The sequence below is a fragment of the Pristis pectinata genome, chromosome 4 (genome assembly GCF_009764475.1).
Source record: "Pristis pectinata isolate sPriPec2 chromosome 4, sPriPec2.1.pri, whole genome shotgun sequence".
In the NCBI taxonomy this organism is placed as follows: domain Eukaryota; kingdom Metazoa; phylum Chordata; class Chondrichthyes; order Rhinopristiformes; family Pristidae; genus Pristis; species Pristis pectinata.
In genome coordinates, this window is record NC_067408.1 from 101689710 (window position 1) to 101715401 (window position 25692).

General features: G+C 37.9%; 1 protein-coding gene across 1 annotated transcript in view; it reads right to left on the bottom strand.

The window, feature by feature from the left end:
- Positions 1–25692, bottom strand: part of LOC127569681 (sorting nexin-9-like) — a 52844-nt gene that overhangs the window by 24175 nt on the left and 2977 nt on the right. The window contains exons 2-8 of the mRNA XM_052014482.1: positions 17731–17805; positions 15153–15236; positions 14124–14163; positions 10789–10876; positions 5805–5886; positions 4655–4780; positions 2047–2164 (exon numbers count right to left, since the gene is read on the bottom strand). Of these exons, the coding sequence (XP_051870442.1) occupies positions 2047–2164; positions 4655–4780; positions 5805–5886; positions 10789–10876; positions 14124–14163; positions 15153–15236; positions 17731–17805 (613 nt within the window). The remainder of the gene's footprint in view (positions 1–2046; positions 2165–4654; positions 4781–5804; positions 5887–10788; positions 10877–14123; positions 14164–15152; positions 15237–17730; positions 17806–25692) is intronic.

Below are 25692 nucleotides of genomic sequence, written 5' to 3' on the forward strand. Positions count from 1 at the left end.
CTACCACTCACCTACATACTAGGGGTAATTTACGGTGCCCATTAAATCTACCAATGGCTCCTTATTTTTTGTTCCATATTTTATATTGCCTCTCCTCAAACTTCTTCAAAATGCATCACTTCATATTTCTCCATGTTAAATTTTATCTGGGTTGTAATAGCTCATATCTCAAATTTGACAATTTTCTCCTGAAGTTTGCATCTAATCTCCTCACTGTTTACTACATTGCTTGCATAAATTATTCATGCATTCTGGGAATTCTTCGAGTGAGTGGGTGTTCTGTATAAATGCAGGAATGATATCATACACAACTGAGCAGACAACCTCAGTGGTATCGATGGTGCACTGTATATTCTAACGCTAGTTTCACACAATGGAAATGCACAATCACAAGATACCATTAATTCAGTTACCTGGTATGGATTTTATTAAAACTTCAATCTGAAAGGAACCAGGTCAAAGGAAACAAGTCCAAACTTAAACACACAAGATAAAAACAGAAAATGCTGGAAACAGGTCAGACAGCTTCTGTGGAAAGAGAAACAGTTAATGTTTGAGGTCCAGGACCCTTTCTCTTTCCATAGCGTTTACAACTTTTTTTGTTTTCATTTAAGATTCCCAGCATCTACACCTTTTTTGATTTTCTTAAATGCATGAACTCTGAGTATGGGAATTACTGAGAGACTGGTGTGCCTTATTTTTAAATGTTTGTACATTTCCAATTAATCTTTTTTTAATGAAATAATTTTACTTAATTAAATATTTAAATGTTAACACTTTTTTAAATGTCTGAGTTTCAAAGATATTCTGTTGGAAGACAACTATTAAAGTCAATTACAGCTTTAACAGAAAAAAGCTTGTAGTTTTGCTTGTTCATAAAGACTGTTGGCTCATTTCTGCCTGAGGGCTAATTACCATTTAAACCTTGTGCCTGATTTAAGGAGGCAAAGGCTCAGCAAGAGCAGCTTTTGGCATCTGCTCCAACAATATTCTGGTAACCCTTCTCTGTGCACTTACACATTTCTATTTTGTGCACCAAAGTGGATAAATTTGCATTTTTCTACTCTACCTTCCACCTCCTACGTTTTTGCTCACTCATTCAGTTTGTCTATATCCCTTTGAAAGCTCTTTACATCCTCCTCCCCATTCACAATCTCATTAATGCCATTATCTATTCCTACAGGCTTATTTTTGACAGTTATCTTTTTCTATGTTGATTTTCCTCAGCATGATTGGAAATCATGCAAGATTAATTATCCACAGTCACTGTCACAGCAACTCTAAGCAGATCTCAGCACATAAGCACAGATTTAGTTGAAAGGAATATAAAAGAAAGAATGAGATATACAGCTAGAAACATCAGGAGAAACTGTTCTTCAGTGTTATTCTGTTATCATTATTAAATTCCTTGCTTTTTGTCATTTAATTACCAGTAACCACGGAGAGTTGAGACCTTTTTGATCATATTGGAGTGAAATTAATCTAGGTCATCAATGCAAACTTGATAGCTAACTTGATTTTCTTTTGCATTGACTTCAAGTGAATAGAAAACTGGACAGATGTAGAGTAGGCTACAGTAAGCTATTGCCTATTTCATGCAGTGTCCTAAGGCCAATTCCATGAGCATTGACCTCATGGTTTGATTGCAGTACTCTAAAGTTGTCCACTGTTCAAACCAACATTGAGCACATTCTTTTGTTTTTGAATCGACATTATTGGATAATCTTCAGTGTTGCTCATGGCAAGATGATATGCTATTTCACAAGTATTATTCCCTGTAATGCGTAACATATAATCCTGTTGCAAATATATAATCTAGTCACTTTAACATGATAGCATGTAAATACATCTCACCTTAATTAGAGTGAAATCAAATAAAATCAATCAAACTGGATTATTATTGTTAATTTCTGTCATGATTATGTAAACATTACAAGTAAATCTTGTAATTTTCAAATTGCCATAATTACAAAGACAATATCAATGGAGGAAGTCAACTATAAAACTATGAAAACTTCTTCATGGTGCATTTTAACTAATGCTTACATGGAACGTCTTTTTCTGGAAGTAGAGGGATTGGGATTGATGAACCAAACTTCTCTAATAGTCGACCGTACAGCCAGTCAAAATGCTTGTACCGATGGTAAACTGATACATTTGTGTCCTGCAAAATGATGGCAAATTGACTTTAAAATAAGTAATGCGAGCGATATCTGTTGTAAGGAAATAAATGTGAAATCCAGGAATTCTGACTGGCAAAATAGTTTCCAACAATTTAATACACTGTTGAAAAGCACAGCAAGATCTCTTCCTGAATAGTGATTTCATCATCTGTGATAAGGCAAAATTTTTGTGCCAGGACCAGCCCGGCATTTGAACTTATAACCTTCATTCATTACTAAGTTGATGCCATAGACTGCTAGTTCCAAGCAGTTTTTAATTGTCCATAAACCTGGAAAAACTTGAAAACATTGATAATTTTATAATTACATGGCAAGAAATTAAAGATAGCTGGATGTAGTCTTTTATTATGTTGTACTGAGAGCTTTTTATTATGTTGCACCGAAACTTGAAAGGCAGTCCTGGCAATGATTCCATAATGACGTCGTTATTTTACATTCGCATCTTCCCTTCTTACATGTCACATAATGTAACTTTGCGGCAACATTGTGGACTTTCTACTGGACTGATCTAATGATTTGGACATGAGTATTGTGTCTGGCTACATTAAACCCAACCCCAATCCTTCCTGATCAAAGAAAAATTGAACTTAACCCGGCCTGACCAAAGGCACAAATACAATAATCTCATATATACTGTTGTCCAGAAATAAGACCCAGGTACGATGTATGTTCCCACTTGGCCCAACATCACAGGATCCCCATGTTGTCCACATTTTAAAATCGTATCACTGTATAAAATCCTTGAGTGTATTTCTTTCTTTTCCCTCTCCTCATTGTCAACCTGACCAACACAGTGCCAGAACCCTCCTGAGTCTGAATAGCATCTTGTCAGATCTCTCTGCTCCTTTCAGGAGAACCTTTTCCTTGCATCTTGCTGGATACATCTACCTAGAGAGTGATCCTCCACCCCAAGAGAAAACACTTCACAGTATCTGTAAGGTGACAAAATACTCAAGGCCAAGCTATAAAGCAATGAGCCAGTCAAGCCAGACTCAAACCAAGACTGACACATGTAGTTATGTCCCAATGGGCTTGGGTTAGGTAGCCAGGCTCTGCTGGAAAAGATCTCAAATCCCACAATGGGTATTTAATTCCAATTAATTAATTAATTAATTTGGAATTTAAAAACTGGAATTACCAGTTGGACATAAGAACCACATCTGGCTTACTAACATCCTTTAAGACCTTTATATAACTTCAGATCCACAGTGATGTGGTTGACTCTTAAATGCTCCCTAATATTTTCTATAAGCTACTCAGTCAAAGGCAAATGAAGACTGGTAATAACTCTGGTTTTGCCAGTAGTCTTGACATCCCTTGAATGAATGGAAAAATTAATGAGATTGTTTGTTCCCAAGCCTTTGTAAAAGTCATTCTGTAAACAGGAACTAAAACCCATCCTTATTCTCCTCGCCATGCCACCCCTGTAAGTGGAGTTCTAGTGAAATAATCTTAGCCACAAATTTGTTTGCTACCAGGCTGTGGTGAAATGTTGATCCCAGGTTTTTGCTCATCGCTTTAAATCTACATCCATTTGTCGCTGAACCACACTATAGTGGGAACAGCTTTTCTCTATTTACCCTGTCTAAACTAGCGCATCTCTGTCAAGCCTCCTTTGCTCCAATGAGAATAATCCCAGCATCTTCAGTCTCATAGCTGAAATGCCTCATCTCTCAAACCATCCTAGTAAATCAAAAAGTACTGTAGACATTGAAAATCTGAAATAAAATAGAAAGTACTCAGCAGTTCAGTTCCGATATAAAGTCATCAACCTGAAACACCAATTCTACTTTTACTCTCTACAGATATTGCCGTACCTGCTTAGGATTTCCGGCAATGATACTACTACTCCAGTAAATCCTTTATCTCCCTCTATAGGACTTTCAAATTCTTCCCAAGGTGGCGTGACCAGAATTGACATAGTACATCAGTTAGGAGCTGACCTGTGTTTTTTTCCGGTTGAACATAACTTCCCTGTTTTTGTAATCTATGTTTCTACTTGTAAAATCCAAGTTTCCACATGCTTTACTACCCCTCTCCCAATATATCCTGCCATTTTCAAAGATATACTCACATATACACCCATGGCCCTCTGTTCCTGTAATCCCTTGAGAACTTAGCCATTTGTTCTATGTTATCTTTCCATCCTTCTTAAACACCTATCTATCGATTGGTAATGTGAAAGTATAATCACAATTTAAAAACATTTTCCACTAAATGGTTACAATTTTAGGCAGAATATTGTTTAGCTTAAATTTAAGATCCCATTGTTGGAATTACAGTGAGCGATAATAACGGAAGGGCACTCATAATAGAGAAGTTGTTCCCAATCTATTCCTTTCTGATGAAGTGGTAATACCTAAAAGAACCATGCTAACCGTTTATCCACTATCATTTCCAACAAAGATTTTCTGCCTCATTTCTCAGTTCATTATGAGCCCTACCAGCCACACAGAAACAAGGATACTTACATTAGGTGTAATTTGATAAGAAATATATTTCTTCATCCCTGAATATTTAGTTTCTATCTGAGGATTGGTTACAATGCATTCCAATGGTACAGTTGGATAAACCCAGGATGCACCATATTCATTGAACTAAGACAAGAGGAAAATCATGTTACTTTAATTCATTTCACATAAAATAATGATTGTCCAGTCAGTCTATATACTGATAATTATAATTATACGTTATTTTCTATGTTATCATAACTGTACAACACCCATATATTGTAGAAGCATGAACATAATTAAAAGTAAGTTGACAGTGTTTACTAGTTGAAGGAATACTGAAGTATAATGTTCCGCTATTGGAGTTACTTTAACATCTGATCTTCCTAATTGTAAAATCAGTAATTGGTTGAATAAGTAGAATTTGCAAATTAAAATAAACCTACAACGTTCTCTTGCTCACCAAAATATTTGTGAGTTCTCTAATTTAGGGAATGGTGGTAGTTCTTGGCATGAAGCTACATTGAAATCCTTCTTATCCCTGCATCAGCCAATGTTGACATTAATCAACATAAAATTGGCCTGGTGTTAAAAATAGCTTCTGGGTCACCACAGTCTGAATTGCACTTTAGACAACAGCTAACTTCAATCCAACCAGACCCAGCTTAATGGTACAGGGAGATTTCAGCTTCAGTCCAAAAAGATTGAAAGTCAACAGTGCTACCAGCAGGAGAACACACCATTTTTGACTGGGCTACTTATTTAAATGTGGGAGCTCTCAGTGTGCATTTTTTTTTCAGCTAACACTTCCACAAACTGAGTGATGGAGATCTCCGTCTGTGACCAGAAGTTTCTGAATTCAATATAGTAACAACTTAAAAAAAAATCTCTTTCCCCCTACTGTTGTGAACTCCTATTGGACTGTAGTTGTTGCCACAATCCACAATATCCTCTTCTTTGTAACTCACAATGGGGATTACATTGAGGAACAAAAAAGATGTCCTTCCTCTTTGAATTCATCTTGGTTCTTGCCACACAAGCAGTTCGATAATCTGGCACCATTTCTCAGATATTATTGCGTTCTAAACAATGTGTGTTATAAATTGTGTTCTTTGAAGCATCTTGTATTAAAATATCAAATTAAAAATTATAGTAATTACATTCTACTTACTGCTAGCTGAATTTTTGTTGTTGTCTTTACGGTTTTTCCAGAAATGAAGGGCTCAGCTTGTGTTTTTGTAAACTGATACAATCTACAAGAAACAGATGACCATATTTAAATAAGACCTAAACTGCAACCAGTACACCTTTGTCTGATTATATCAAGGGGTACTGTTTTCCCATGTGCACAATATGGGGACAATGATACACAAGTTGTTACTAACTGATAACTTTCTTTGATCACTGCATATTCTGATTGTGGAGTGTAATTAAGGTGACAACTAAATTAGCAACATTTTTCACTGCTAGATGCCTTTTGCCTGAGGGTGTTTTGGGAAATGTGGTTTCATCTTTGACAAATAGGGACTTTGGAACCATGATGAAAATGTATAATAATACAAGTTTGTACATTGAAGGCATTTTTAAACATATTAGTTGACTAGAAATGTTACTGCAGAATATCAACAGCATGTAATATTAGCCATCAAGATTGGATCTCATAAATTAAAAGGGACCAATGGAGTGTAGAAAATTGGCTAAGATACAGTAAACAGAATAGAAATGAATGGTTGTTTCTTGGGCCTGAAGGAAATATAGAGTGGAGTTGGTACTGCTTTTTATTAATGTTTATTACTCACTTAGACGATGCCATCATGGTGATGGAAAGGAAGGTGGATAAGAACTGGAGAAGGTTAAAAAAATTAGGGCTATCAGGAAGAGAGCAAGGAATGAGACTAATTGAACTGCACTTGTATAGAACAGCATGGACTTGATGGGTTGAATAGCCTCCTTCCCTCCTATAACCTTGCTATGATTTTGAAAACAATACAAAGCTACTTCATAGGAGTGTTACCTGATAAAATTTGACACAAAGTCACACATCAAGACACTAAGACAGAAGACCAAAATCTTGGCAAAGGAGCCAGTCTTATGAGGCAATTTGTACAATAGGAGAGAAATGGAGAGATTTGGGTGAGAATTCAACAGTTTATGGCCCCAATGGCTGAAAGAATGAAAGCCAATGATTCAGCAATGCATGGAAGGTCAAATTAAAGGAATGTACCGATCAGAGATTTGTAGAACCGGGGAAGTTATAGTAGCAATGAAAGATGAAGTCAAGAAAAGATTTGAACAGAAAGATATATCATACTGGGTAGAAAGTCTATTGAATAGCGCAATATTTTTATGAGCAATTAATTAATTTTTAATGGTATAATTTTATGTATAATTTATATTCTGTGTGTTGTCTATACCTACGTGCCTGTGATGCTGCTGCAAGCAAGTTTTTCATGGTACATGTACCTCACCATACTTGTGCACATGACAGTAAACTCAACTTGAACTGATAAATTATGTTCCCTCTGTGCATATGCTGCACTTGTGCATGGAGTTCACTAGATACATAATAGTTTTATCAATTTGGTGCAATACACGATTGATGTAGCTGCAATATTTTTGCATGAATATGCCCCTAGGAACCCTGTGATCCTCAAAAGTGGGAGCAACCTTTCACCAAATTAATCTGAAGGCCTGCTCCAGATTAAGTTACAGGATCTGTCCCCACCTGACTCACTGTCAGGAAATCTGTAAGTGAAGCAAGACCTAGAACTTTCAAAGATGATCCCACTTCAACTCAATAGGCAAGTTCCTATCTTTGTAGGGGCCTAGACCACAATGATTCCTACCCCAGGTGAGTAGATTCAATATCACAAGGTCCCAATAGGAATCAGAAATGCCCATTTCTTGGTCTCATTGCCCATCTTCTGCTCAAGTGCAAATCTGCCCTAAAGCAGCCTTGAAGTGGCAGTTCTAATGGATTACACATACTATGTGTTAAAAACAAAATTCTCCCTTGTGGCCTTGCCATGTATTAATGTGCATTTCCAAGCATGAAAGAATTTCTGAGTCACTATATTTATTGCCTTCCCCTCACATAATAAGCACTCAGTTTGCTCCTCATTGTATTACCCGACCCTTATTCTCTTGATGAAGACGGGATAAATAGGATATGCGTGGTAAATATGTTGATTTGGTGACATGCTGATGCCAATGGCTTCTGACACATTGTTTTTTGTCCTTATGGGATATGGGCATCATGGATAAGGCCAATACTTATTGCCCCTCTCTATCTGTCCTCAGGAAAGTGGTGACAAATTATCATCTTGAGATGCCACTGTCCTTCCGTTGATGCTGCTCCCACAATGCCATCAGGATTTAGATAAGAACAACAATATACTCCTAAATAAAGATAGTGCATGACTTGGAGGAGAATCTGCAGGTTTTTGGTGCTCCTAAAGCCTGCTGCTCTTGTTGCTTTTAGTGGTAGAAGTCATGGGTTTGGGTGTACAGTAAGAGTAGCCTTGGCAAGTAACTGTCATTGCAGATGTTACACACTGGCTGCACCAGTAGTGGAGGGAATGAATATTTAAAGTGGTGCACTGGATGTCAGTCAAGTCAATTGCTTCTTGAATATTAGTAGATCAGCACTCATCCAGGTAAGTGGAGAGTATTCATCAGACTTTTGACTTCTGCCTTATAGATGGTGGAAAAGCTTTGCGGAATCAGGAGGTGAATGTCTCTCTACAGAATGCTCAGCCTCTGTGATGCTCACCTCCATGGTATGTGTGTGGCTAGTCCTGTTAATTTTCCAGGCAATGATGATCCTAAAGATGTTAATGATGGGGAACTTGGTGATGATAACCATGTGAAGGACAGGTAATTAGACTCTCTCTTGGGCAGGCACGGTAATGTAGCAGTTAGCGTAATGCTATTACAGCGCCAGCGACCCGTGTTCAGTTCCCGCCTCTGTCTGTAAGGAGTTTGTACCTTCTCCGTGTCTGCGTGGGTTTCCTCTGGGTGCTCTGGTTTCCTCCCACATTCCAAAGATGTACGGTTTAGGAAGTTGTGGGCATGCTATGTTGGCGCCAGAAGCGTGGCGACACTTGCAGACTGCCCCCAGAACACTCCACGCAAAAGATGCATTTCACTGTGTGTTTCGATGTACATGTGACTAATAAAGATATCTTATCTTATCCCTCTCTCTTGTGGGAGACTGTAACTACGTGGCATGAATACTGCTTGGCATTTATCAATCTGTGCCTGAATGGTGTGGCTGCCCGATTTTCTGTGCAGTTGTGAATGGAACTGAACATTGTTCACTGATGTCTACAGATACAGCAGTGAACATCCCCACTTCTGAAACTATGAATGAAGCAAGGTCATTAATGAAATGGTTGAAGATGTTTGGACCTGGGACACTGCTCTGATAAACTCCAGGAGAAATGTCCTGGGCTTGACATGATTGACATCCAGTAATCATAATCTTCTTCTGTGTGAGGTCTGACTTCAGTCCATCATGTGCTTTTCCATTGATTCCCATTTACTTCAGTTTTACCACAGCACTTTGATGCCACACTCACTCAAATGGCCAGGGCAGTCACCTCTCTAACTCAGCGTTTTGATCAGTTTTGGACCATGACTATAAAAATCAAAGTGGTCCCAGCATGGTCTTGAACAACTCCTGGCAAGTCTAAAATAAAGCTGAAAGTCAAAAAAAAACTGTTGATGTTTGAAATATGAAATGAAAACAAAATGCTGGAAACACCTCGTATCTGTAGAAGGAGAAACAGAATTGACAGGTGAAGGGTTTTGGTGAAGGGTCTTTGAGTGCCACCATAACTCCATTTCTTCTTCCACAGATGTTTCCTGACCTGCCGAGTGTTTGCGTCAATTTCTGTTCCAAAATAAACTTGCCATTTTTGGCAAATCATGTGTCAAGCAGAAACTGGTAAAAGAGCAGATCTCTGTGGCTTCAGAAAATCTATTATGATGCTGCTGCTAGTTGAGTGAAACCTGTAAGTTACATGGCAAGAAAAAATTCCTGTAAAGAAGAGCCATGTTGGATTCTAGCAACTATCAGTTAGGGCGTCGATGAAATATGCAGAACTAGTGACTGCAAACAGCCACAGATATTCAATCAGGTTTGCCCGAGTTTATCCCCCAGATGATAGAATCTCATAATTCACAAATGAGAAAATCATGAATTGAGTTATGCAGCCCTTGCCACGTGTAACATAAGCAATGTATTTCTAATTTTAGGAGAAAGCAGAGAAGTTGTATTATGAGGATTTGCTCTCGAACAGGTATAGGAAAATACATTGATAGACAACGCGGTAACCTTTATTGTGCTGAACTGGTTGTCCGATGAATATGGACTGAAATTTCTATTTACAGTCAATGAAATCCATTCCTGATGAAATAATACCATTACTGTAGGCTGTTTTCAAAGCAGGTGGTATGTTTTACTGCTAAATTGTGCTTGAAAGTTTCAAGATCCTTGACACAAGTAGCTAGGAATTACTTATCACAGTGTATAATGAGGAGTCTGGACTAGATATTGCCAAAGTGAGACACAGAAAAAAAGTGTAGAATTAGTTGGATTGTGGATGTGAATAATCAAAATATTTGCACTTAACATTCATATAAATGCAGCAAAGTAAGTAAAACAAACTTCAGCTTGCAATTTGTAATAAACACAAAAAACTATTCATTTTCCAACTTATTCCAACTAAATTATGCATATTCTTGGACACTATCATTCAATCCAGTGGTATTTCCAGACGACATTGTTCTTTTCCTTGGTAAGTGATATGGAGTAACCAGAACTACAAAGATCAGTATCTCCCAAAGTAAGTCAAAGGGAAATTCATTAGTGTTACCTCAATGTGTACTTTAAGTTTAACACTAAATTTTAAGCTGTTTCCAGTGTTAAGAACTACCTTAACTATTTGACCTTACACTGCTGTGTGATATTCTTAAAAAGAAGTGACATGCATTTCTTTTGCCTAGATTCGTTTTTTTGGGGGGAGGTCATTTTTAAAATCTCCATTGCAAATGGATCACAAAAATGTAACTAGCATTATTTGGAGTGCTAAACCTGTTCATACAATTGATTTTGACACAATTGTTTTAAGCTACTGAAAGTAAACTTTTACCTGTTTGTTCTTTTAGGAGATTGTTCGTTACCTTCTCCCTTGTCCTCTGGTTCAGGGATAATCATCTCATAATCTTGGTCAATTGATTCTGTGTGACAATGGCAAATGCTTTCACATATACATTGATACATTCAAACTGTATGTAGTCCTGTTCCAAGACCTTTTCATCTGAAGGCTACAATGATTCATGCAATACTATATTGTAGTCAGTATTTAATCCAAGTATGTTGATGAGTCAAAGCTGAGTGGCAATGTGGGCTATGAAGAGAATGCAGAAGGGCTTCAAGGAGATATGGAAAGACCAAGTTAATGGGCAAGAACAAGGCAAATGGAATATAACATGAAAAAATGTAGGGCCATCCATTTTAGTTGAGAAAATAGAAATGTGGAGTATTTTTTTTAATAATGGCAGCTTGAAAAGTATTGATGTTCAGAGGGACCTGGGTGTTGTGTAGACAAATAATTGAAAGTTAACATCCAGTTACAGCTATCAATTTGGTAGGCAACCAAATCTTGGCCTGTATTGCAAGAGGATTTGAGTACAAAAGTAGAGATTCCTTAGTATACTTATAATTGTCCCATGTAAGATTACCCCAGGAATATTGTGTGCAGGTCTGGTCTCCCTAACTAAGGAAGGATAAACTTATGGGAGTACAGTGAAGGGTGACTAGATTGATTCCTGGCATCTGATGGAGATTCAGTAGACTGGGCCTCATGCTCACTTGCATTTGAAAAAGTAAAGGGTGATCTCATTGAAATATATAAAATCATAACAGCGACTGGAGGGGAAATGCAGGAATGATATTACCCTGGCTGGGGGTCTAGAACCAGGGACCACAGTTTTAAAACAAGGAATCAGCCATTCTGGACCAAGGCGAGAAAAAATTTCCTCAGCCAGAGGGTAGTGAATCTTTGGAATTCACTGTCCAAAAGGGTTGTTGATTATATTCAAAGCAGATTGATATATTTTTAAATATTAGCAGAATCAAGGGGTTAGTGCAGGAAAATGGCATTGAGATAATAGAGCAACAGTGAACTTAATGAATAAAAGAGAAGTTGTCAGGTGCCAAATGGCTTCTGTGCCCTAAGTATTTATTGTCCCTGGAACTGTGCCACAGAAAAGGAAATTATCAACTGTGTTTGAATTAGTGACTTCAATTTGGCCCTGTAATAGGTCACCCAGTAACTAAATTGCACCATCCTACTAATTTTCTGGAACATCTTGAGCATGAATATGAAAAATAGCCCACAAGGCATGCTGCCATTTGCATTTCCTTCCTCACTTCTGGAGGCTGGCTGCTGTCTGGATGAAAAAATAGACTGCATCAGCCAAATGTAACCAGATGAATGTCATGCAATTTGCAGTAATATACCTGTAGAAAAACATGATAAGCTGCTTCAATGTATTAAGTACTTCTGGAGATCTATTGCATTTTTTATTAAATAATAAATAATAAAAATAAGCAGCATTTTCAGTTAAAATTTAGCATCAAGTCACTCAGGTAACCAATGAGTAACAGTCACTTGGATAACAGAAAATCCAATGCACTCTGTAAGGAGCATAATTCCTTAAAGTGTCAATGTGATAGCAGGAAGAGTGGAGAGACAAAGTTGACGAACTGGTACAATTCTAATGAGAATGTAGAAATAGAAAGATCTGGATGTAGATGTGCAGAAATCTTTGAAGGCAAAGAGGCAACTTGACCAAGCAGTTAGTAAAGGAAAATGAAACCTGAGTTTCATAAACAGAGGTTATGGAGTACAAAAGCAAGAAACTTTATAGAGCAATGGTGAAGCTACTAAAACATTGCACAATTTTGATCAAAGCAATTTAAGAAAGATGTGAAGCCCCAGAGAAGGTGGAGGAATGATTTACTAGAATAGTCCCAGAGGTGAGGAAACATTTATGAAGTTACACTAGTGAAGCTCTGGCTGTTCCTTTAGGAGGAGAGAAGGCTGAGAAACAAAGATATATAAACTCATGGGTAAATAGAAAGAAACGATCTCCATTAACAAAGATTCAATTACAAGAGGACACAGTAACTAACAAATGATCCAGGGATGATACAAGGAAAAAAGTTTATGCATTGAGTATGATCTAGAAAGTTCCATTGAAAGCACGGTAGATGTAGATTTACAAAAGGGAATTGTATAGACAAAGGAAGGTAAACATTTCATATAAAGAAAGAGCAGGGGAATGGGATTGACTGGATTACTCAACACAGAATCAATGTGACACTCTTCCATCCTATAACTATTCCATGATCCTTTGATTATTCAGAATAGAAGAGGACACGGGAATAAACTGATGAGGAAATTTATTAAATACTTATAGAGATCTATTGAATATTCATTATTAAACTGACAGCGCAAGTTTAGCAAGAGACCCAGCAAATTGTGATATGAATTCTGGAAAGGAATACTCCATTTTATTATTTTTGATCAAGTTTAGGATTATTGTCACACCAGCTGCTCCTTATGTAATTCATTATATATTAGGACTGAGAAGAAATAATTTTCCCAAAGCTAAACATCAGCAAAATCAAAGCCTGGTGGTTTGGGACATCGGTTTCCTGTGGAACTATGACCTACTGTAGCCTGTTTTCCCCACCTTTGGCCTATAACTAAGTCTGCTCTCTTTCAGCTCTGAAATATTGCTCAGCTCTGCTTCAACTTCTCAGTTCCTGCCATAATAACTTGCACCACGTTTTAACATCTGAAATTCTCCAGCTACCTACTCACCTTTTTGCTTCTACTTTCCATTGACTCTAAGGCATCCATTGGATGGAAGTCGCAATTGCATTATGATGATAATCCCATCACCTCAATCCTTACCAAGTTCCATTAGCCCAACATCACCCTCCCCTCTAATCCCATTTTAGGCCTCATCCTTACACCCCTCCATCCTTACATTCCCGTTTACACTCTTCACTCTCTTCATCCTGACCCACTTCATTTCCTGCTTCCCCAGCTCCAATCCTATCTCCAGCTTCACCATTACTAAGAATTCCTATCAATTCTTTCCTCAGTATCTGCAAAAATATAAGTTGTCTTTTCCTTGACTGTGCTTTCCCTACACAGTTAACTGGTTGTCTACAACCCTATTAAGTGCTCCGAGGTGCTTTTCTGAATACTTTGGGTGATACAACAAAGTAAGTTGATGCAAGTTATACAAAATTACTTGTGCTTCTCCTAAAGATTGTGTGTGCATGTTCAGAAACACATCATCCCCAGGCTTTGTATCTATGCAACTAAGCATCTAGCAACAGCAAAAGTGAAAAAGTAATCAAAAGACATTAAAAGAAACTCATTAATATAAGAATTCAGATACATACCAGACGTGTCTGAATAGCTGCTAGATTTCTTTGATCTGATCTATTAAAAGAGGAATGATGAGAAAACTTGTTCACAGGCCATTATCAAGTAGAAAAAAATATTCTATAGTTATCACTGACAGCAGAGGTCAAAGAAATCTTTGGTCATAAGGGACTAAATTAATTTTATTTGCTTTAATAGATAGCTTTCACTTGCAACATTGAATTTTTGAATGCAGAGGAATGAGATCATCCTGGGGTCATGGGACAAAATTTTAAGTTTTTTTGTTTCTGACCTTTAAAGATTCCTGTACCATCGATGGAAATATAGATTTAAATAGATTATTGTTAGAAGGGGAGGTTTGAATAAAAAGTTTCCATAATGTGCATCAAGGGCACTGATCAAGAGCAGTGATCTCTGTGCAGCCTAACGACCATGAATCAATTAAAGAAACAAGTAGTCAAAGGAACATTGTTTGTGAAAATTATGCAGGGGTGGGGGGTGGAGGTCATGTTGGGAAAGAAACAAAGTAGCCCATAAACAAAATGCTCAGGTCCTTATACTGACACTTCAGTCTATTCTCTGATAAGATAGCATCACTGCAGCATTTATCACTGCAAGTTTTAGTTTCAGTTTCAAAGCAAATTTTTCCCTTGTTGCAATTGGTCCAATTCAAAATGAACTCGAGGCTGAAATGGTTCATTTCCTTGACTTAGAATTAACAAATAATAAAGGTGTTCACAGCATTTTGCCACATGGATCATTAAAATGAACCAATGGGAGCGAGGACTGTAGCAGGATTAGTGAAGTTCACAAGTGTGCCTGCTGTACATGAAGTATTCTGCAGCTGATCAAATTAATACTGCAGTTAGTTGCAATATGTTGCCTTTGATCTGGCATAGGTTTACAGTGTGTATTAGCTTGTTGAATACAGTAAAAGATATAGTTGTACCCAAGAATGAAGTTGAGATCCCACTGTCCATTAACCCAACAAGTGTAACAGTAATGATACAGAATCCTCTTAATTGTCATTGTGCATCTTAACATACCTCAACGGCATCAAGTTCTTCATAGTTTGAGTCAATGTCACAGGTTTCTTCAATCTCAGGATGCGACACAGTGTCCATCATCAACTATAGAATGATTTTAAAATAATGTTTAGATGTTGAATAAGTAGCCACAATATTATTTACAAATTAATATATTTCAATTATCATTGTTTCCTAAAAGAAGGACATGTAAAATTAACATCAGTTGTCTTGTAACTTTAAGAAGTTTGTGATATGTTACAAAATGCTATTGCAACCAGGATGGGCCAAATAGTCACTATTTGTCATGTACAGGTCCACCTTTGAAGCTGTAATTAACAGGGCAGATTTTGCTGCGCAGGCCAACTGCATATGATTATATTTCATTAACATTCAAAAATATTTTTAAAAGCTATTAAAAATTCATGAATTATTTTTCTAAATTCAAAAAATATTAACTATAAAGACTGAATCAAGTGTTAAAAAAACATGAAACAAACCACAAGTAATTATGAAAAAGAATTGTGTTTTCTCCTTGAATTTCTTCCTCACAGTACTGCAATCCCCACTGAACTTATTGGTCATGGATATGAAAGCAGAATCCCCAGCGTAAATGTTGGGAATCCACACGGAGTGGAGCTCCACCAGTGGAGTCCATTGGATGGGAAACTGAAGGAATGCATTATGATAAAAACAAAAACACTGGAAATACTCAGTAGACAAGGCAGCAACTGTGGGGAGAGCAAATTTGATGTTTCAGGTCAACAGCCTTGCATCTTGGTGTTGCCTAACCTGCTGCAAGTTTCCAGCATTTTCTGTTTTCATGACCTTTCATTTTGACTGAGATGTTAATAATGGAACAAGTTAGAAGGTGCACAAGAAGGAGTAGGAGCAGAGAGAACAAAAGGGAGCGGCACGGTAGCGTAGCAGTTAGCACGACGCTGTTACAGCGCCAGAGATCGTGGTTCAATTCCCATCGCTGTCTGTAAGGAGTTTATACGTTCTCCCGTGTCTGCGTGGGTTTCCTCCAGGTGCTCCGGTTTCCTCCCACATTCGAAAGACGTACGGGTAGGTTAATTTGGGGGTTTAACATGGGTGGCGCGGACTCATTGGGCCGAAAGGGCCTGTTACCATGCTGTAAATAAAATTAAAAAATTAAGAAGTCTCGAATCTATCAGTGACCTCTCCTCTTGCGCTTCCTGCCATACCCAACCTTAGCTGCAACTTTTAAACTTGCTTCATTTCTAATGTTTCCTAGCTCTGCTGAAAGGTCATTGATCTGCAACGTTACCCTCTCCACAAATGCTGCCTGATCTGCTGGATATTTCCAGCATTTTCTGCTTTTATTTCAGATTTCCAGTATTTGCAGTACCGCATTTTGCTTTTGATGGAATATGCTATTGTGGAAATAATGTAGTATGCCTATGAACATTCAGATCCCAGAACCTCCACCAAGCAAGTCTCAGGGAATTTTGCCCTTTCTTTTTGTTTTAACAAACTAGATTGGAAAGATAACATAAAATGAGAACTATACTGTATCTATATAATTCTTTTTATTTGTCCCTTTTTGTGAATGAAACAATTACATTTTGTGCAAACTGTGTTTACAAAAGCTTTCTCTTCCTTTCTCGCCAAAAATCTTTGCAATATTGAACATTACCTGTTACAAGCCTTATTACTGCTATCCTTGACCCATTGACAAACTGGTTTCGGATCATGGACTAAACCACCACCAACTTTAGACCAAGTACCACTAGCTCTCACACAGAAAGTGGATTTCAAGGCCTCCACCAAGTTTGTCTGGGCACCACTTATGCAGTATATGTGGCAAGTATTTTGGTGTGTACCTAGGCATATAAAACATGGTAGAGCATACCAGATGAATAAACATATAAAGGGATGCTTGCTAGAGAAAAAGAGGTAAAGTTGGCAATACAAAATGAGGAAAATACAGACAGGAAAGAGACATCAAGAACAAGGAAAACAATTGAAATCAAACTGTTATTAGTAACTGGAAGAACGTGTGAACCCAACAGGGAGAAATAAAAGAGTTGAAATTATTAAAAGACAATCAATGAAAGGGAAAATAATTAGAGAAACTGAGTTTACTTGCTAAAATATTGACTGCAACCACATAGCTTTGTGGAAGTGGCAAACAGACTCTCAGTTCCCACTTTTATATCATTGTGATAAAATGTGTCATTCTGCAAATTATTTTTAGTAATGTTTTTAAAACAACAAAGGAAAATCAACTAATTAAATTTATAAATCTCCAATCTATAATTCACCTCATCTTCAACTTGCTTCTGCTGAAAACTTTTTTCTAAAATTTCCTCATTTGTTTTGAAGAACTTACCTAATAATGAAACAAATAGCTGCCATGTCGCATGAAGCATACAAATAATTTTATTTTCACTATTTGCTGGTGTTCTACAGAAGTGGAACAAAGCATGGACAAACTACTAAAACATGTTTCATTTGGATCAGAAAGTTCCGGTAATAAGGCAGATTTGAAGCAACTAAATGTACTGGGGGTTTTACTGTCTTACATTTAATTATAATTTATAATTAATTGAGGCTAACCTGTCTTGCATCTTACCTCCACATTTTTTCCTGGGAATAGTCCATGCTCTCCATTAGAATTGATGCCTTCATACCACCCATTCTCTTTATCCTGAAGAAACAATTGCATCATTTAAAATGTGTTTTGTGTTATTCTTTAACTTTGTTTCCAAGAAGCATCACCTTCAGAATGCAAACTATATTTGAATAATATAGAAAGGGTTTAAAGTATATATTTTTTAAAAACTAGATTCTACTCCCAGTATTAAAGATATAGAAGTGGAAGTTCAGCATGATTTTGATCAGTTTTTGGTTTCTAAGTGGTTTATACTGTGAAATTTCATCCTGGAACAGCATTATTTAAGAGATTCTTAGTATACCTGGCAGCACCTAAAACAATTGCTAGACACACTAACCAGGGGTTCTGTTTTGTTGTAGGCTCCTTTTGGGAAAGTGATGTCTGAAAACATTTGATTTGCAGAATCTTTTGTTTCTGGACATAAATTATGAAGCATTGTCTCCTACGATTCAAGTTCCTGAATGGCCATTTTAGGTTGATAGAGTATTTTGAAACTAATTTTTGTCTCTTTTGGCTCTGTTTAGGAAGTGTGATATTACAGTGCTGCTGAAGACCAATTGGAATACTTGGTTTTACTTTTTTCACCATATTACTGGGAAAAAATGGGAATATTGCAGGAAATGCCAGTGAGCTTATGTGCAAAGAATGCAAGAGGCATCAGAGGACGCAGGTCACCACATACAGAATATTGCATCTGAACACAGCAGATGAACAGTTATTGAGGCTGGACTTCAGTAAGAGGCAGTCAGTAACCTGGGTGACCAGTTGAGGCCAAGAGCCATACAACTGAAGAGGTTACAAGGATGCAATGATTGACATTGGCAAAATTGGTCACTTTGCAGTCTATATTACAATCAGGCCGGCCAGCAATGAAACAGTGACAACATCCTCCAGTCAGATCTTAGTTTCACCTTTACTGTTGGATTTCCACTATTGTAGGTCACAATTGGCCAAACATATGTTGTTGTAACTTGACGGGGTTCTAGTCCTTTAATGTGTGGCTGGTGTGTGATCATAGTCAGCAATAGTCTGGCAACTCCTGGTAATACTCATGTTTGTAAATGGATGTTCTCAACTCTTACCATTTTCCACTTAACAGATATCAGGTTAGCTTGGAGACAGAGGGTATCACCTCTACACCTGGTTCAGACACAGACTGCCAATACAATAAAGAGCACACCGGAGCAAGCAGTCCTCACCGAGCAGACAACAAATATCCTGAAACAGCTCAAGTAATTCTCTAAGTTTGCTGAGTTTTTTTTCCCATAATCCACAGAGCTAAGCCTTGAAGGCACCACAAGAGGAACAAGTGGAAGAAGATGATGTTACAGATCCGAAAGGATAATAAGGAAGAACATGGTCATGACCGGCAGCTGTCTTCCCGAGGTGGAAAGCACAAATTGAAGGGATTCTATTGAGAATTCTAATTACACCAGTTGTCCCACTTAACCATCTTTCCCCATCCTTCCACCCACTTCTTGAAAACCTATCATCAATATTACCTCCTGTTTACCTTACATAACCAAGAACTCAAAGACCAACATTATATATACAAAACCTTTCACTTTACATTCTGTATTAAGAAAATTATTTTTATTACTAAAATGAAATCATATGTTGCTTAGCCAGCCCAACTTGGCTGCTGGCTAATGTTCCTGTCCTGTTGCTTTAGGAAATGGATGTATCCTGATCATGCATTGTGGGAAACCTCAAACAGCATTGACCTTTGAGGGGCCAGCAATTCAGAATAGGCGAGGATAATTATTTTATGCAGTGCCTCGCAATCTGGAATACGTTGCTGAAAGGGTGATAGAAATAGATTCAATGGTAACTTTCAAACAGATGTTCAGATAATCTTGGAAAAAGATAAATTTGTAAGGCAATGGCTAGGGAGCAAAGGAGTAGGCCATTGGATAGCTCCTGCAGAGTCCACATAGGCTCAATGAGTCAAATAGCTTCTTTGTATGATGTACAATGCGTTAATTTCTATAAACTCTGGTTGTGCCAATACACATTTCCAGCATTGCAGTTGGGTCCATGGCATGATGCACAGGGCACTGATATACTCAGGCCTCTCTACTCACTGCAGCTGAGCAGCTTATGTGGAGACCTTTCTTCTGTCTGCCGGGAAAAGGACATCTTGCCTACCGCTGACATCTCCAAATTGAAAGTCTGAGAGTTGCCTTGTGAGCCATTAGGGAAAACCTGCAATGAAAACCAAAGTGCACTTCCCCTTTAAGTGGTGTTGGTTGCTTTTAAATAGTACCAGGAATGCTATTACTCCTGATTCTATTGTGTAAGTGACCAAGCAACAACACCTGTAACACCGACAAACCACCATTTGAAAATAATGATATCCCCTGATCAATTTCATTTCCCAGTGAGTTCCCGGTTATTTGACCAATGCTAGCCTTGCAGCATCAGTTGTGGGCTTGAAAGTGGGACCAACGTTAAGATACAATATATGTTCATGTGAAACGAGAAGAAGCTATTAACTGATTTAACCTACTTCCACCGATCGACATTTTACTATTAATCTATTCTAATTGACCTATTCACAAAAAAGCCAAAACCCTGCAAAATATTTTCCTAATACAGATATATAAATGATAAATCTGCAAGAGCAAGATTTAAAATGAGGCCAGATCTCTTGTGGAAATTGTGGTTAAACTGCAGCTTAAGTATATTTTAGTATATTTTAGTGGTTTTAGTTGGAAGTTCTTATTCAATGGTTAAGATCAATGGAATGCTAGATCAGATAACGGTCACATAACTGATACAATACATTCTATTCTATAACTGCTCAAAGGCCTGATTTTAGCTCTTAAATAATTTTTCAAAACCAAATAAATGTTCCTGCTCTTCACTTAATGAATTGATCTAATTGCTTTTTGAATATGAAGCATGGAATACATAGTGCACTAAGCAATAGTTCAATTTGAAAAGTCTGCAGGCTAGATTTTCCAATTCAACATAAGGTCAAATAGCATTTATAACCTTCACATGTGCAGTAACAACTTACAAGCTTTTTCATAGAAGCATTATCAAACAAAATTTGATATCAGTTAGTGATTGAATGGTATACAGTGGCAATTCCAGACTTAGGATCTCGGCAGTTGAAGATATAGCAGCCTTAAATGGAGCAATTAAAATCGGGGATGTAAATTAAGCTGAAATTGGAGAAGAATGGATATGTGAGGGTTGTGAAGCTCTGGAGGCGAGAGAGATAGGGAGTGGGAAGCAATGAAGTGATTTGAAAGTAGGGAAGATTATTTTTAAATTCAAAACATTTCTTCATCAGACGCAGCACAGGGCTGATGGGTGAACAAGACATAGTATGAATTATGATTATATACAGCTTGGTTTTGGATAACTTTAAGTTTATTGAGGCAAGTAAGGTGTATATTGGTATATTCAAGATTAGAGGTATGACATGAAGATGAGGCATGGCAATGTCAGAGTAATGTTATCATAGTCTGACATGTCATGGTAATGTTATCATAAAATCATAGAACACAATACAGCACAATACAGGCCCTTCGGCCCACAATGTTGTGCCGACCTTTAAACCTCACCTACCTAACCCCTTCCTCCCACATATCCCTCTATTTTAAATTCCTCTACATGCTTATCTAGAAATCTCTTAAATTTGACCAATGTACCTCCCTCCACCACCACCCCAGGCAGCGCATTCCATGCCCCAACCACTCTCTGGGCATCTCCCTTGAATTTCCCACCCATTACTTTAAAGCCATGCCCTCTTGTATTGAGCATTGGTGCCCTGGGAAAGAGGGGCTGGCTGGCCACTCTATCTATTCCTCTGGAGCTGGAATCAAGTGAATTTCTGATGGGATAAATGTCTGTCTGAAGCTCACCTCAGGATCAGATATGACATTTATAGGTTGATTTATTTTTTGCTTTGGTTGTTGCCAGGGAAAGGAATGGATTTTATGTCCGGTTCACGTATGCCTGTCTAACCTGTAGTGCATTAACATTATGTGAGTCCTTGGGATCAAATGACATATAAATTAATATTTCGGAAATATCTTTTGAGCTTGTCTATTAAAGGTTGAGAAATCACATGGTTCAGTAGCATGCGAAGATCTGGAATAGTTTAAAGAAATCTCAAACCAGGAAATATGCAAACTCTTGTAACAATATGTCTCCAGAGAAGTTGAGTGGTCTTGGTTTGCAAAGAAGGATGGTCTTCTGTCAGAAGTAAAATTAAAGTCATGATAAAGGCATTAAACTTAAGGTACAGTTGAGATTTTAATTGGCTAAAATGCCATCTGTACTGCCCTACAAACAGTTGTAATAACGTACTGGGACAGGGAAGGCAACAGTTCAAAATGGAAATGACAAGCCAACTTCCAGATTGAAGAGCTTCTTTAGTAGTTCTCAATAACAAGAATTTGGGAAGAATTAGTCAGATAGAATTACTGTTGTGGAAATACAATTGTATTGCAGCTGCACAGGTTGACTCTGTGGTTAAGAAGGCATACGGTGTATTGTCCTTTATCAATCGTGGAATTGAATTTAGGAGCCAAGAGGTAATGTTGCAGCTATATAGGACCCTGGTCAGACCCCACTTGGAGTACTGTGCTCAGTTCTGGTCACCTCACTACAGGAAGCCATAGAAAGGGTGCAGAAGAGATTTACAAGGATGATTTACAAGGATTGGGGAGCATGCCTTATGAAAACAGGTTGAGTGAACTCAGCCTTTTCTCCTTGGAGTGACGGAGGATGAGAGGACCTGATAGAAGTGTATAAGATGATAAGAGGCATTGATCATGTGGATAGTCAGGGGCTTTTTCCCAGGGCTGAAATGGTTGCCACAAGAAGACACAGGTTCAAGGTGCTGGGGAGTAGGTACAGAGGAGATGTCATGGGTAGGTTTTTTACTCAGAGAGTGGTGAGTGCATGGAATGGGCTGCCGGCAACGGTGGTGGAGGCGGATACGATAGGGTCGTTCAAGAGACTGTTAGATCGGTATATGGAGCTGAGTAAAATAGAGGGCTATGGGTAAGCCTAGTAATTTCTAAGGTAGGGACATGTTCGGCACAGCTTTGTGGGCCGAAGGGCCTGTATTGTGTTGTAAGTTTTCTATGTTTCTATATAAGTATACAGAATGACAGACAATGATTTTTTTCCGCCACGTTACTGAACATGTAGGGAAAAAAAACAAGTGCCTGGCAACCATACCGCTGAAATCTCACTCACTAAGGACTAGAAATGTTGAGGCCGACTTTAGCCTCACCTGACAGGTGTGAAGAGATTTGACAGCCCATTCTTCACTCCACCTAATTGTGTCCATTGTCTTCACTGGAGGATAATAAACCTTGTCAAGGCGTAAAATTGAATTTGTTCCTTTCTTACCTGGTGGCTTTGGTTTAAATGACAGTTGCTAATTTGGAATCAAAATTAACTCCTTGGTCTGATAAATTCAATAAATGACAAAGACAGATGGTGGAAAATGTTTGTCAATGCTGCTTTCCAGGAGGGAGTATTAGTGCCACAATGTTATAGCCTAATATTTGTCCTATGTTCCTTGTGAGCATGAATTCCTAATGCTCAAGTCAGCAGAGGAAGACGGTCTAGTATAGTTCTCTTCCTTTCATGGTGTATATCATAACGCATGGGGGGAGGAAGAACAATGGCAATTGCTACCAGGCAACAAGATCAATAATCCATAATTTTTTTCAATACTATAACCAGAATCACTGAATGAATTTGGTATCAATACAATATTACAAGAAATTAATCTTCAGTTAGGATTCACACTGCTGATGTGACAGCCACTAGTGAGACTACACAACTCAGTGAATGGTTAACAAGAGTTTGGACCCTCTAGATGGATGAATGAAAAGTAGTTTTTCCCTCACTTGAGACACAATGGCATAGACCAGATATAATCACAAGAGAGGAGTGCTACTGCCCTGGTTGTCCATATCCATCTTGATTAAAAAGGAAAGCTGAAGACTTAAAATGTCTTGATAGGTCATGAAATGGGCATTACTTATTGTTCATAACTTAACATTGACATGATAATGTTTTCATGTACATTATTTTGCTGTATGATTGCTGAAGATTTTTTTACCTGGTTGGTAACTGTAATAACCTCTCCTGGTGTTAAAGTCAGTTCGCCCTCTTTGCGACGTTTGAAGAAGCACCGAACTATAGCCTAAGTAAAGAAAGTGAGTTATGTCCAAAGACTCCAATTTCCTGAACTTCCATAGTTTCACTGAGGTTCAGCATGAAAATATGGTTCTTAATTCCACTTTAATTTCTTGTGGAAGACCACTGATTTCATTTGGGCCTACAGTATATTCAAGAACAGGAGAAGGGAGAAATTGGCAGCAAACAATGGCAGGATATTAACAATCTTGAGCCCACAATTAAACATTCACAGAGGGAATCTCTAGGCCATCCATTCATTGCCAATACTCTTCCCCAATATGGTTTTGAGTCAAGTCAGCAGTTCCTCCACATGAAATAGGCAAGATGCTGCTTAAATATGCTTACTGGGTGCCAACAGCATGGAGAACAAATTGAACCCACTGGAGGCCACCTTAGTGCTCATTTTTTGATACAAGTGGCAGAGTTGAGCCACATAAGCTCCACAGGCATGAAGTGACCAACCAATGATCCTGTCTTGCTGGAAACTGCTCTTTAAACAGACCAGGAAACTTTTTTGTGAGTCCAAGAGGAGAGGAGCAAATTGCAGGGTCACCACAAGGTCCTCTGCCAATCTGTTCAATATCGCTAGGATTACCTTCCCACATCCATAGCTCTGACTGGCCAGCTCATCTAAGTTTAAGATGTGGCTGATTTTCCCACTTTCCCACATTTGACTGGATGAAGCAAGTAACTGCAACTCACCGGTAAGGGAAGGAAGCCGTAGCTTCAGAGGTCAACCATAACATCAAATTCAACCCAGGCAGAATTGGAAGATCACTCGCTGAGCATTTTAATTACAAGTCACTACTGAGACAGACACTATGTCTTTCAAAAAGGCATAACAACCTTAACAACTCCATGCAGATTCCACATTCTAACCATTCTCTGGGCAAAACAAAAATGCCAGAATTCCTTCTTGGATTTATCATCACCATATATTTATAAATAGCAGTTGTGGACACTCACTTGTTGTGCTGCACTTAGTGCTAATGAAGGGAGATCACACTCTTCCAAAAGAAGGATTTATTTTTACCTATATTATGTTTTTCACATCATTAGAATGTCTCAAGGCCCTTCACAAAACTTTGAAAGTGGGGCAATCCAGATGCTGGAAATCTGATTAAAAACAGAAAATTCTGGAAATTCTCCAACAGTTAGGCAGCATCTCTGAAAAGGAAACAGTTCTGATGAAAGGACATAGATTTGAAACATTAACTCTCTTTCTCACTCCATAGATGCTGCCTAACCAGCTGAGTAGTTCCAGCTCAAAAAAATTTTAAAAAACCTTGCAAACGCTGGAAATTTGAATCAAAAACAGAAAATGCTGGAAAAATTCAGCAAATCAGGCAGCATCTGTAGAAAGAGAAACATTTCGAGTCATCAACCATTTATCAGAACTAGAACTATTTCCAACATTCTATGTTTTTATATTTGAAACAAGTGTCGCTACTGTTATTTGACAAACATATCAGCTAATTCATTCAAAGTAAAGAAGTGCCAAAAATTATAAAAATTTGTTGCACTGTACCCATTCCAATGTTATCTACATGGCAATATACTATGTGCATAGACGGGCATCTTGCCTTTCAGTTTATGCAAATGATTACCTGACCAGGCTGAAATATTAGAGCAATGCCATTAGCTTCCAGCTTAGAAAAAAAGTCTTTGGTTGACACTTTATATACTTTAATGGTAAGAATTTATAAGGTCTTCAAACATCTTGAAGGAACTCAAGTGTTTGAT